This window comes from Sapajus apella, unplaced genomic scaffold (assembly GCF_009761245.1).
Source record: "Sapajus apella isolate SASKATOON/1434 unplaced genomic scaffold, GSC_monkey_1.0 scaffold34, whole genome shotgun sequence".
Lineage (NCBI taxonomy): Eukaryota > Metazoa > Chordata > Mammalia > Primates > Cebidae > Sapajus > Sapajus apella.
Window position 1 is genome coordinate 17,577,486 of NW_022436974.1, and position 15,116 is coordinate 17,592,601.

At 37.5% G+C, this 15,116-nt stretch overlaps 1 protein-coding gene and 1 pseudogene across 25 annotated transcripts in view; both read left to right on the plus strand.

Annotated features, from left to right (window-relative positions):
- DLG2 (discs large MAGUK scaffold protein 2) overlaps nt 1-15,116 on the plus strand; it is a 2,183,817-nt gene that overhangs the window by 1,855,229 nt on the left and 313,472 nt on the right. For all 25 annotated transcript variants that reach the window (XM_032295960.1, XM_032295961.1, XM_032295962.1 and 22 more), the window contains one exon: nt 9,248-9,350. In XM_032295960.1, coding sequence (XP_032151851.1) covers nt 9,248-9,350 — 103 coding nt within the window. The remainder of the gene's footprint in view (nt 1-9,247; nt 9,351-15,116) is intronic.
- Nucleotides 4,330-8,180, plus strand: LOC116563315 (annotated as a pseudogene).

The following is a 15,116-nucleotide window of genomic DNA, read 5'->3' on the forward strand; positions in this document are numbered from 1 at the left end:
AAACCTCATTCCTCTGCATCCCTTGGTAGGGATGCCTCCTCTGTGTCCCAGAGTATTTTGACCTTTTCTTGTCCTAGCTCTTATCACCGAGTTTTGAATCATGTGTTTACCTGTCACTGTCCTCCACTGAACAGCACATTGCTTGACAATGGCTGTGTGTCATTCTAATTCATTCTTCTCTTAAATTGGAGAGGGAAATAACTAAGTAGATACTTTTTAAAAACCAAATTTATTTCAATACTGTGTTTATCTCTAGGCATTACAGTAGGTACACATTAAAAGATAGTACAGAGAGCCATAGGGTAGGCATCCATATTGCCATGTTTGATCTCACATGCACTTAACTGAGTCTCTAATGAGATATTACATGAAATCAAGATGCTGGAAATAACACCCATAAGAGATTACAAAAAAAAAAATGGAATTAAGAGACTAAGCAAGGCGAACTTCCTGACACTGGAAGTATGCAATCAGCAGTAAATGGTCACTTGTTTGGTGAGAATAATATGAAGCGATGGGGAAGAGAGTGGGATCACTCCCTGGAAAAATGAAAACTGTCTTCAAATATTAGAATCGTATAGAAGAAATGATACTGTTTTGTCAGCTATCAGAGGGCAAAACTGAAACCAAGAGTGGAAAGAAAGATTCGAACAAGAACTGTTTTGTTTTTTGTTTGGTTGGTTGTTGTAATCACTGGAGCTGACCCCAAGTAGAATGGATTTTCCTGAAAGGCAGTGAGTTCTTCATTAGTGTTAATCCAGTGTCACATCGAGGTGAGATGGTCATTTGCCTGGGATAATGCAGTGAGAATATATTATTCACTCATCCACCTGCTTATTCACTCACTCTCCTCTTTTGTTCCTATGCACCTATTATTTGCCTGACCGTATGCCAGGAATAAAGTTTCAGTAAGTAGAGATCTGACCTTTACAGAGCTTATAAATAGATACATTACACAACTCAGTTTGAATTGAGTCTTTAAGAACTAGAAGAAGTTTTCCAGATGAGGAAAGAATAAGAAGCTATGTTCTAGATGTGGAAAATAGCATGTGCATAGATGCAGAAATGGCAGAATAAGAGAAATTTTAAAAGGTCAACATAGTGAGGGAAAAGGATATAAGAATATGTTTTAATCAGCCTAGTGATATACATCGAGGTTGAAGAAGATCACAAGATTTCCTCCATTTCTGAGGTCCTCTGATTCTGATATCATTCCTTCTACAGTACTAAGAAATAAACAAATATTTTCAGAGAATCATCATTTATTCAAGGAATCCCTGGAGCCCCAGGCCAAGGCCCCTAGTGGCAGAAGTAGCAAATGTAATGATCATCTTTTAAAAACAAACAAAAAAAAAGATTGATGTGGGGGATGGTAAACCACTCATCTTCACAAATATTTTAATGATCCCATGATAGTCATATACATAAAGAGGTAGCAATAGATGAAATTGTTTGGCCAGGCGCAGTGGCTCACGCCTGTAATCCCAGCACTTTGGGAGGCCATGGCAGGCGGATCATGAGGTCAAGAGATAGAGACCATCCTGGCCAACATGGTGAAACCCCGTCTTTACTAAAAATACAAAAATTAGCTGAGTGTGGTGGTACACGCCTGTAGTCCCAGCTACTCGGGAGGCTGAGGCAGGAGAATTGCTTGAACCCGGGAGGCAGAGGTTGCAGTGAGCAAAGATGACGCTACTGCACTCCAGCCTGGTGCCTGGTGACGAAGAAAGACTCAGTCTCAAAAAAAAAAAAAAAAAAAAAAAATTGTTCTAGCTTGACAGTGCCTTTTGTTTTAGCCCTACTTGATCTAATCATTATAAGTTGGGCCGTAATTTCTAGATTAGGTTGCTTTGGGACCACCACAGAGGACAGCGGTAAAACACACCCAATCATTTGCTGCCAGTCCTAGGGAGCTTGACTAATGCCCTTGAAAGACAGGTTTCAGAACTGGAATCTGGTAGGTGTAGACCTTCAGAATTAGACAGGATATTAAATTACAGTATAAATTTGTAGTTAAGAGCTCAGGAGTATTAGTTTGGCTATTTTAAATCCATAGCCTCTTTCTACCATATGAATTTGAGTAAGTCAGTGAGTCTCTGAGCTTAGTTTTCTTATCAATAAAATGGGAAAAACAATCCCACCCTTCTGATTAAATGACATAATATGTAGATGTCTCTGATGTACAAAGCTGATGCTCAATGTTAACAATTACTATTATTAATCTCAACAGTAATTATTGGCATCCAATCTTTGAGAATTTATGCTTCAAGAAGAAATTTTTCTTAGAGAGGACTCTAAATAGAACTTTGAGAATCCATGCATCCAGAAGAAAAAGTTCAAACAGAAGCAAATAATAATAATAATAATAATAAATATATGAGGCTGTGTCACACTTGGTATTTTAAAATATCGTATCAATGATGTAAACTGTGAACACTTTTGAAATGTTATTTGTGCAAAGTTTACTGATAAAAAACTCAAACCTCAAAGATAGAAAGAAGCATCAAAGTGATCTTGAAAAGTTTGAAAGACTGGAAGAGAGCATGTTTGTTAAAACCAGGGGAGAAATCAACAGGAACAAGGCAATATGATATTGTTCAGGATAACAGCAGCAACAAACTCCTTCAAAAATGCAGAGGCCCGTGTAGATTTGGCCTAAAATAAACAAGTTTGTATTATTGGTCCAGTGAAAAACAAACACACATATTAGCGTACATCTGCTAAACTAGAAAGAACTCTGGGCTTGGCAAAAGGAGCCCTTGGCTATTCCTATGCAACTTCAATATGACTTTAGGCCAGTCCCTTCCTCTATGGGGATCATCTCTAATGTATAAATGCTTGATAAGCAAGTTTCTAAGGCTCTTCTAGTCCTAAAATGTTGTGTTCCTCTTTTTTAAAAAAAGCATGAAGTAACTATTATATTACAATCTGTGTTGATTAATTTCCATTTGATTTTATTTCATCTCTTATACTCACAGCTTTTTGAAGAAATGCTAAACAATAATAATAGATACAATTTGCTGAATACCTGTGTGTACCTGCAACGGCCCTGATAGGTAGGTAGGTAGGTAAATAGCTAGGTAGGTATGCTCATTTTACAGAAAAGGCAGCTAAGGTTCAAAGAATCTTAGTTCACCTTAAGTAAATTTCTCCAGATTACTTAGGTAACTTAGGTGGACTTGAGATTTAACCCTAGTTTTGTCTGACTCCAAATCTTTGGTTCCTTCCCATTTTTCCATGCTCTTTCCTTAAAGCACTGAGAAAAATTCAGAGGATGACTAAATGATGAAAGATGTAGAAATCTTATGCTATAAAGGAAACGTCCACGAAATTGTGGCTGTTTACTTGGTTCTCCCATCAAATATCAAAATATAACCCAATTAATTAAGAATTAAATGGCTAAAGATTAAACTCTAGTTTGCTACAGGAAAACATGGGTAATTTGTTAAATATATTGGAGAAGAGAAGATATAATCTAAAACTCAAGAGGCAAAAGGAAAAGGAAATTATAAATAAGACTTCACAAAATATTTAAAAATTCTATGATAGGAAATAATGTACAAAAGAAGAGTTAAAATACAATGGTACAAATAACAAACTAAGAATATTTGCAATAGTTACCTAAGAGGGAGGAATAACATTCTTAATTTGCAGGTAAATTTTTGAAAGCGCAAACTACCTAAACAACAACAAAAAAATAGCAAAATAAATAAAAAGGCATTTTATATAAAAATAAATTCAAACATCCAATAAACATATAAGAAAACCTTGTAATTGAGGAAACACAAAGTTTAAAAATAAAAATGTTTACCTTTCAGAATGGAAAAAGTCAAATGTTAAGGCATGTGTAACTATTACGAGAGTGTGAGGAAGTTGAAAAATCGTATATTATTTGTGGCCGTATAAATTAATACTACACTTTTACAAGCAGTCTGGCAATACCTGTCACACTCTTTACTCAACAACTTACTATTAGATGATATTTATTACGTCATTCTTTATAATAGCAAAATAATGAAGCTACCTAAGTGTCTATCAGCCATGCACTGGTAAAACAAATTGTTTTTCATTTAATAATAGAAGACTCATAGCTATTAAAAAGAATCAGGTTAATGGGAAGAAATATGTAAATTAGAAAGCTTACTAAGGTATATTAGTAAGCGGAAAAAAATCAAGAAGTAGAGCATGATCTTACTTGTATACAATTTTTAAATTATATATTTTATAAAGCAGTTTATATTTATAACAAAAATAATTAGTAGAATATATAAGAAGCCATTAGCATGGTTATCTTTGTAAAGGATAATAGGAGGTAGGGGGGACTTTTATTTGTATGTATTTTCATTATGCGTTACTTAACATATATGGGTATGATGTGCATATATTAATTTTATTTCTCCTATCAATACATTATCTGGGCAATAAGATTATGGCCTGTTTTTGTTTTCTTATTAGTGTCTATATGTTTAATGAATAATCATTTTGAAAATGTACAATAGCAAATTTAAAAAAACAAGTAATGCATAGGCCCTTTCACTAAGAAGTCTGTTTCCAGGGAATTTATCCTTCAGAAACACTTTTATAAGTGTTTGTAGTAGCAGAAAACTGGAAACAACTTTAACCACATCAAGAGGGATCTCACTGAAAATTGCTGGCACATCTATAACATGGAATACCAGGCTTTCATGAAAAAGGTAGAATGATATGAGCTGATATGATGATAATGAAAAATGCCCAGGATACATTGTTCAATGAAAAGCAAAACAAAAGCTGTCGAATTATATATCTTATGACCTATTCAGTTAAATAAAAAGGCAATAATAAATATATATGTAAGGACAAAAAGAGAAAGTCTTGTGTTTGCATGTGCATATAGTGAATCTTTATAAAGTATACACAAGCTGTTAGAGGAAGAGGAGGAGGAAGGAGGCAAGAGAAGTTGCTGGAGGAGAAGGTGAGCACGGCAGCCTCCCTGGTGCTGGGTGAGGATGCAGAGCCCAGCCGCCTCTGGAGATGGGTCTTCCTATGTTGCCCAAGCTGGTCTTCAGCTCCTGAACTCAAGTGATCTGCCCACCTCAGCCTCCCAAAGTGCTAGGATTACAGGCATGTGCCACTGAGCCCAGCCGACCACCTCATTCCATCATGCCGGAAGTGAATTCCTAACACTTCTCACAGTCTCCTGCAGATATTCACCAATGTAGTCTACAGTAGAATCTAAGATCCTAGAAGAAAATGGCTCCAAAGTTTAAATGAAGTTGGAAAAATACATAGATGCAGCCTTGCAGCCTCTCTAGGTGTTTGGGGATAATATTCCAGACAGAAATTTGATCCCTTGGATTAGATAACTAGTCATAATGAAGAAAATTAATCTTAAAACCTTCCAGAAATCTTTTAACTTGAATAAAAGTAAAGAAGAAGCTGATTTCATGGTAGTACAACCACCATCGCTAGCCAGGGACTTTGGAAAAGATGATTCCTTATTTGGTAGCTGCTATGATAAAGATATGGCCAGCTGCGATATTAACAGTGAAAATGATAAAGGTGGAAAAAAAACAGATCAAAAAGCGAAAGCCTGATGGGTATGTTAAAAAGGCCACTTTCTGCCAAACAGAAGCCAAAAGGCAAGGCGGGCACGCCCTCTGGGAGCTCTGCTGGTGAGGACACCTTCTCCTCCTTGGCACTGATAATCTTTAAAGATGTGAGCGCTGAGAGGCCGGTACGGGCCACCTCCCTCTGCAGCCATCACTGCAGTCCTGCGCCGTAGCCTCTTTGGCTCACAAACTCGGAGGAGACATGCATCAAGATGGGCTGGAAGAGGGAACCAAGGCCTTGACTCTCACCTCCGAGTCCAGCCCTGAATGGCATCCAGAAGGATTTCCGCGACCTTCAGTCTGAGACTTCGTGCCATGAACAAGCCAATCCACTGAAGAGCTCAGCTTCTCAGAATGTAGACCTGCATCTTCACCTGGAAGAACATGAGCCTGTTGTTATTGGACTTACGCCTCAGGACAACATTCAATATACTGTGCCTTCAGATGAGGGGATGTATCCTTTGGAAGAATCACATAGCTATTGTCTGGTCAGTTCTTCTCCCATGAAAGTCTCTGTGGTTCCTCCTGAAGGGGAGGGTGCTCTTTCCCTGAAGATGAGTCAGGTAGACCAGGACCTAGTTGTTGCCCCAGAGATCTTTGTGAATCAGTCCATGAATGGATTGTTGATTGGCACCATGGGAGTCATGTTGCAGAGCCCAAGAGTGAGTCCCCATGATGTCCCTCCACTCTCGTCATTGCCACCTCCGGTGCAGAGCAATCAACTCCAAAAGAACTTCACTGGACCTACTGGTACACAGCCCATGTGGCTGAAAGTATGCTCTGTCATTTGAATTTTGATCCTAGCTCTGCTCCTGAGGTAGCAAGAGTTTATGACTCATTGCAAAGTAGTGGCCCCATGTTAGTGACAAGCCTTTCAAAGGAGCCGAAAAAACTTGCAAAACAAGGATGGTACTGAGAGCCAATCACACGTTGGGAGGCAGAAAGGAAGCTAGCAAACGTTCCAGATGGTTTTTTTCTTGTTTGGGACAGTTCTGACACACTTCATATTACAATTGAGCACTCAAATGGCAGGTTTAACTTTTATGAACAACCAGATGTAGAGGACATACATCCATAGTTGATCTATTAGCACTCAATCAGGGACTCTGAAAATGAAGCTTTTTGTTATTCAAGGTCTCAGCTGCTTAGATCTGCAACTTACCTCGTCAGACTGACCAAGCCGGTGTCCCGGTTCACGCAGGCGCGCTCACTGCAGTACCTGTATCGTTTTGGTATGTCATTATACCAGAATAGACTTAATTCAGAAACTGCCTTTGCCAGACAAAATGAAGGATTATCTATAGGAGAAGCACTACTGAAAGAAAGATTGAGAACCCTGCATCTTGCACTTTGGAAATAAGAAAAAGATTGAAATACAGTTTACAAACTTTCAGTGCCATCAAAATCTTTTGCTGCCTTAGCTATTTCAGTTTTATGTGTAAAAGAGTCATGAGTTTGTTTAGGGGCGGGGAAGCGTCAGCAAGGTGTCTTGGGTTTATTTTGGTTCTTTAAAAAGGGGATTCTTGAGGTTTTAGGGGTGTGAATTATCTTTTATCAATGTACAGAATAATCACAATGTGAATTTCAAATTCTTCTTAATGCCCGCCATCCCACCTAGTTCTTTGCTGCTATCCACTGTGATTTTTATTCATTAAACAGAATGGAAATCTCGATGTCTTTTTAAATGCCTCATTTTCAAAAGATAGTATTGAATAAATATACCTGTGTAATAAAACACAGAACTAACGTATATACTGAAGGTGAATTTTTAATCTGTTACTTTAAAAAGATTTATTTAGAATCATAAATTGACATAATCTTGGGTAATTGAATGGTAATCTACAATATATCTTCTAACAACACTTTTTTTCTAAATTATTTCTTAGGTTGTGCTAATTTTATTGGTTGTGAAAAGTTGAATTTTTCTGTTGTCTTCATTTTCATCTTATAGTTTGTCTATTTTGACAAATGACCTTACATTAAAAAATTGTAAAGAAATGTATACCATCGATTTAGAAATTGTTGCCTTCTTTGTCATTAAACTCAGGTACAAATTGGCCTAACATGAAAACCTATGGAACTAGAATTATTGTTAAAGAAATATTAGATGATAATAAAAGAGGAAAAAGTATACACAAATGTGGTTACCTCTGGAAATGGAGATGGTGAGGGGACTTTTACCTCTTTCTTTTGTATCATTCTGAAAGAGAATTTATTTGCCATGATCACGTATTATTCTTCTATAAAAAGTTAACGCTGTTTGACAAGAGAATAAATTATTTGACATGTGAAGTTTGTGCAGTTCAGCCTCCTACAGGCAGTAGCCTGGATCCAGTTACCTTTCCTGTCTCTTCTGGCCGTCAGAGTCATACTTCTGAGTCAGCAAAAGCGTGGGCAGTCTCTGAAATGACTGTATCTACCACGGAATAGATCTGGAATTTGATGGTGTAAGGGGAATTTGAACTCATATAGCCTAACAGTCCCCTGCCTCCAAGGGAGGAGAAATAGAGGCTCAGAGAGGTAATATGGCAGTCAGTCAGCAAGAGAATGACACAGCCAGATCAGGCCTGGCTCAGTGGACTTCCCAGTGTTACCCCCATCTACCACCTTATGTCATTGTGAAACAGGATTAATGAAAAGCAAAATAAGATTATATATTTTGAATGTAGATAAGCTGATCAGTTCTTTATCCTTCTTTCATAGCCATACCAACCTTCCCCATGAATAAAAGGAAGCAGGGTTCTGCTATCATCTGCAAAAAGCTCATTTTTTGTAGATTAGAAAACCATATTTACTGTGTGTTCATTGGAAAAGCTTCTTGGGGCTTTATCTTGTCTCCCTTTGTTTTCCACTAATTGTCGCTCTTCTGGGGCAGACACAAAACGCTGTCATTGAAGAGCACTTATTAATTACATTGTATTGACTTAGACTGAGTTGATTCAAGAAAAAATTTAGCATTTTCTCCTTATTAAATTTGACTTAAGAATGATTTTTACCCTGGTAGAGTTTGGAGCTTTTAAGATGTTCAGCATGGGACCCAAAATGGGAGTTAGCTAAATAAACCCCGGGAACTCTTTATTTTATTTTGTCAGAATTCATTCTGGAATTGTACATGAGAAATAGCGCAGTCAAGTATATTTTAAAACAAGGCTTAGGGCTGTCTAACCAGGCTCAGAATGACAAGACAAGACAACTGACCAAAGAGAGGGATCTGGCAACCAGCTGCCCCTTTTTATTTTCATGTCCCCAGAACCTCATCTGAATGTTTTAATCTGTCAGCATGTATTTGTCTATTTACATTACATATGTCTCTCTTTATCATCCTGTTTTCCCTCTCATTTTAAAACCTCATATTTATCCCTATTTACCCCAAAAATCTAGGAAGCTCACAGAGGCATATTAAATGCACACATTAGAACATGGATAGATGAAAATGTTTCCGACCCAGTCAGACCATGGCACAAACACCACAAGATGAAATTTAATGTGTCTCCTAATTAAGACCATAAAAGTCCACAAACAGCAGAGTAGGATACCAGGGGTTTCTGAGGCATGTGATACAATGTTAGACAGTCTCTGTTTGGTGAAACTTTTTTCTTCTTTCGGAGTAATGTGACTTATGAAATACCAAGATTACCTGGCTTCCTCTCTTTCAGGTGAACGGCATTGACCTCCGTGGTGCATCCCATGAACAGGCAGCTGCTGCACTAAAGGGGGCTGGACAGACAGTGACGATTATAGCACAATATCAACCTGAAGGTCAGTCAGAACTCAAACTAATAATGTTCTAAGTCTCTGTGTGGATCTGTACCCTCATGACTCATCATTTGTATTAACTAGAGGAACCGGCATTAGTGTTTTGTAAACCTACCTACCTGTAGTGAAAAATTGACAGTTCGTGTCCAAAGAACATGAACTGTGTTTTTGTTAGCTCTAATCTTCCAGGAGAACATCAGGCAGTTAGAAAGGCCTATGAAAATATGAATTCAAATAAATAGCAACCAGCATCCGCTTTATTTTGTTTATATTCTTATCTGGCACACACTTTTATTCACCAATAGATACTGTAAAAACAGTTAAGCAAGAAGGAGAGGTTTCATCTACAGAAATAGACCAGTAGACCATATTCTTTCCTCATGGTATTAACTTAATTCTCATTAACACTGACATGGCTTTTGGATGTCCTTGACCAGGATTTTTTTTTTTTTTTTTTTTTTTTTTTACCTTTTCTGCTACAAGATCCCTTGTTTGAAATACATCACTGTAAACCATGAAACTCAGTGAGATCTCATAAATTGGATTAGCCAACTGAAACTTGATGAGATGTCCTAAATTGGATTATCCATGCCCTGCTCTTTGGTTTATTTAAACATCTGCTTTTGTGTTCAAAGTCAGGCTCATTGAGACAGCTGGGATGTTACTTATTGTGTGGTTGATTTCTTAGAAAATTTATATATAGATTGCTCCTTTGGAAACGAAACATACCTAATGTAAGCACACAATTATGGGTCATATCTTGCTATCAAAAAAAGAGAAATATGTCTATTGTCTTCAAGAAATGAATTCGTTTTGATCCACATGGCTGAACAAAGAGGAGTATTAAACTGCTGAATATGAGTGTCTAAGATGCCATCAAGGAAGCGCCTCTGTGCATATGAATATAAGGAGCTCCTTTTCAAGTGATGAGTTGTTACCATCAGTTGTTGTTTGGAAGACTGAGGTTTGTGTTTTGCTTGTGACAGCTTAGATTCTACCATTAATGGTGGCCAATCACATGTTCTGCCCAAAAATAGAGAAAACATTTCTTCCATGCATGTTTTGACATGTTACTTTCAGTGGTGCCTGGCTTTAGAATTAAAAGTTGCAATTAATTTATTCAAAAGTTTTAATAAATGTTTTTTCCTATGTGGCCTAGGCCAGATATGGCCAGAGAGAGGGGATTTGTGATGGTCACAGATGGATGATGACAACACCAAGGAAACAGTCTCTTCTCAGATAGTTTTGAAAAGTCTTGCCATTTGTTCATTATTAGTAGACTTGTATTTCAGTAGAAATAAATGCTTTGAAAAGTATCCATTATAAAGCTGAAAATTAAAAGACATACTCTAGCACCATTTGATTAGCAAATTCTACTTCACATAGAGTAAGAACTTTTTCATTGGAATCATCTGTTTTCTTAGTAGCTGGTTTTTTTTCGGTCTCAAACTATATGCCCTTCACCAGCACCTGACTAGCAGCATAAATGTACCTGTTTTCCTATTTCTGAAAAATCTCATCTCAAACAATTTTGCAGACTGATAAGATGGTTAGAACCATAGACACAGCAGTTAGAAGCCCTTGGTAGTGATCAAGTGTTCAACTAACCTTGAACAGAATGATTTCAAGCTTTAAAGCTTACAAAAAAAAGACAAACATGTCCTGTTCTATCAATGTAAATCTTCATCTTTCTACCAGGGCTTTCTTGCAGCTTGGTTTCCTTTAAGTAATATATTTAATTTGGATACTATGCTGTACTTTATCAAGATGTTTGTTCAAAGGATGTCCTATAAATCATATAAATTGTTTCTTAAAGTGCTTGTAAGTAAATCCACAAACAACAAGCCTTTTACAAAATGCCAAACTACTGATTGGATTCACAGAATGACTTCTCTGTTTTAATAGTCTAACTGTATACTAATTTTTCACAGCTTTAAATTATCTGGAAATGTGGTAATAACATCAACCCATCAGATCTTTTTCTCTCCTTTCCAAACTTGGTGTGTAACTGAGTCTTACTTTAACTGCAGTTTTCAATGAAAAATTGATGGAATTGTTGTTTAGAGACATTTAAATTATACAACAGTTTTAGGAAAGAATGAACAATTTACCTTTAACAAATGAAATGAAGAGTGTGTCATGATATTCCATTAGGAAATTCTCACCAAGTCCCCTTCATCTGCACCAGTATTGTAAGTTGTTCAACCCTTACGATAGTGCTGAGAGAAGATTTTACTGACATTTCTTTGGGTATGGTCAAGAATTAGGCTTTCAGTAAATATGTTTTCAGTCATAATCAGATGCTTTATCAAAAATGTCCTAAATGTATTTCTTAGTATTACTGGTTACTCAGAAAAATCTGCCCCTAACCCCGAGTAATAAACCTAGTCTGTCTTCAAGGAATTTTTTAATTTTAATGAATAAAAGGGATTTTTATACATTTAATAGAGCGTAGTAGGCCGGGCACGGTGGCTCAAGCCTGTATTCCCAGCACTGTGGGAGGCCGAGGCGGGTGAATCACGAGGTCAAGAGATCGAGACCATCCTGGCCAACATGGTGAAACCCCGTCTCTACTAAAAATGCAAAAAATTAGCTGGGCATGGTGGCGCGTGCCTGTAATCCCAGCGACTCAGGAGGCTGGGGCAGGAGAATTGCCTGAACCCGGGAGGCGGAGGTTGCGGTGAGCTGAGATCGTGCCACTGCACTCCAGCCTGGGCAAAAAGAGCGAAACTCCGTCTCAAAAAAAAAAAAAAAAAAAAAAAAATAGAGCGTAGTTCCTGGTAACATATGACCCAGTTGAATGATCCTGGCAGCAGTATTTCTAAGAATTACGGAATGTCAGAGAAAAGATAAGCCTGCAGGGATCAGGACAGTGCAAGAGTGTACCACGGAAGTCTGGAAATGGAGCCAGACCTTGAAAAATGGGTTAAATTTCTATTCAGGAGTGGAGGGGGAAAGAATATCTTGCTAAACTACAAAATTGTGAGTTCCATGCATGCAGACAGCATACTTACATTTTACTCACTGATAGCTCTATCTCTAGTGTCATACTCGGTATTTCTCAAAGAGTTGCTGAACTAATGGATAAAAGCTGACGATTCTTTAGTACTTGAGTTTTCATGTGAAGATAATTGAAGGTTGAAGGGATTCTTCATTTTCACTACTGTGCTTTTCATTTTTCCTCAAAGACTTAAAGGAATTGCTGAAGAAATGTGTATTGCAAAATATCAAACTATTTCCAGCTGTGTTCCTCATAGGGCTTAGTATATTTTGTGATAATTATAAATAATTTATAAAATTTGTAATTATCACAATGTAACAATAAATGCCTTTGGCAAGTTTTACTTCACAAAGCAAAACCACAATTATACTCACTTCTGCTTAAAATAAGCTTGGCTCCAGTTGCCCACAGGACTCTATCCATCCTCAGTCTTATTCAGTGTCTGGTTTACAGGAGTAGAATTGACACCAATTTAAAAGTCATATACGATGTTTTTCTCTGGTGGTGTGATTGTGATTCATTTTTGCCATCTTTTAAAATCCAGTTTGTATAATTTTCTTACTTTAAAGTTAACAGGTATCACATTCGTAAGAAGAAGAAAATGATGAAATTGTTGTTTTTCTTTCAAGAGGATTACATATATTATACTTCAATAATAATCCCATTTAAGCACTATGCAAAGTTAATTCTTGTAAAAACTTTAATTACCTATATGCAGTTAATGAAGTTACTATAATGCCATTTCACACAAGGACAGTGGCATTAGAATGCCATACACACATGTACACACACAGGTACCCCTTCCCATTCCTTACCGTTCCCAACCATCTTCCCCTTTGATTTCAGAATTATCTTTCTAAGAGATATGACACCAAGATCCCTGTGCACAAACCTCTTGCCCTTCACAGTATATTCCCAGCCAACTTTCATGCTCCATTCTCCATTCACCCCACCACTCCCCACCAGTATCAGTCTTTTTCATTGTCCCCCTACTGCACAGGACTGCTCTCTGCTCTTACGCTTGCTCCTGAACTGTGCTCTTCCTCTGTGGATTCCTCTACCCAGAATTGCCTTTCTCCCTTTCCACCTGCAGGATTCCTACTCATCTTGAGAGCCCTTATATGTCAATTCCGCTATAAAGCCATCTTTAATCTGCTCAGTCAATATTAATTGTTTCTTTATCTGAGCTCCCCAATGCTGTACGTAAACACCTGGTGTGCCCCTTATCACAGTATGCACATCTCTCCACTCAAGGGAGCTCCTAGACAGCAGAGACCCTTCTGTCACTCATTTTATATCTTGTGTTAATCCATGCGGTGTGAATTTGACTATAGTTTATTAATGAGTTATTAAATGAGTCTGCTATTAATTTACAAATGCAATATAATGTTTTTAGTATGTTGACATATATTAATAATAGGTGCCTAAGAAATGTTTGCTGAATAAACATTAAAGGAATGGCATGGGGTTTTTATATTAGATGGAGAGATGGTAACTGAATCCCTGGTTTGGACATTTGCTGTTGACACAGTTTTTAGATGGTGGCTTTTTGTTTTCAGTTATAAAACCTTTAGCAATCCTCATAGATAAGCTCCCTTTCCCCTGCATTGCAGAAAATCCACAGCTGTTGTTTTGGAGTATAGCACAATGACAAGATGATTAAAGCACTAACATTTTTTTCAAGTTCTGAAACTCAACTTTGACACCATTGATGAATAAAAAGGGCATTGATTACAACCTAATTACACATTTTTCAAGAAAGATAACACAGCATTTCCCCAAGTAAGATCAGGGTAAATCTGATCTGTATTTGCTGTCTTCTTTCTAATAATATCTATATTTATTGTGAGATAACTGACTAGGTTTTAAATAATAAGCCACTGGACATTCACTTGAAGAACTAGATAGACAGTAGAAAGTACTGGATAAAGCTCAAAATGGAGTTGATTAAGAGCCAAGTGGTCCCCAGGAGAACCAAAAATTCTTTTGCCTTTAATATGGCTTCTCAGGACATTGTTGGAGACACTGCAAGGGTTTCAGAATGCCCTGAAGGTAGAAAAGAAGTCATGGATGGTACAATCCTTACCAGTAAGCAGGAACTTTCAGTGACTGTGGCAGGACCTTTCATCCACCCTTTATTCTTTAACTCAAGGTACTTGAGTTAAAAGCCCAAAGAGCAGAGTGGAGACTCATAAGTGTAGTCTGGCTTATGGAACTGTGGCGGAGTAACTACATGATTCATTTATTCATTATACATTCATTCAATCAGTAGGTATTTTTTTCTGGTATGTTACAACATGGGCTGTGGCATAACAATAACATGGATGACATAACAAAGCAGTGAACCAGAAAGTCCCTCCCAAACAAATGTGAAATGAGTAGTATAAAGAAAGAGGAAGCAGGGAAAAGATGATAGTGACAGAGAAACATATAATGGGTAAGGAAAGCCATGCTAATAAGGTGATATTTAAACAAAGATCTAAAAGAAATGGGGAGTAAGCTATGCAGGCAGCTGAAGGAAAAAATGAATTATTCTAGAGTTTTGTTTTGTTTTGAGATGACGTCTTGCTCTGTCACCCGGGCTGGAGTGTAGTGGCGCAATCTCGGCTTACTGTAACCTCCACCTTCCCGGCTCAAACGATTCTCCTGCCTCAGCCTCCCAAGTAGCTGGGTCTACAGGCATGCACCACCACACCCAGCTAATTTTTTTGTAATTGTAGTAAAGATGAGGTTTCATCATGTTGGTCAGGCTGGTCTCGAACTCCTGA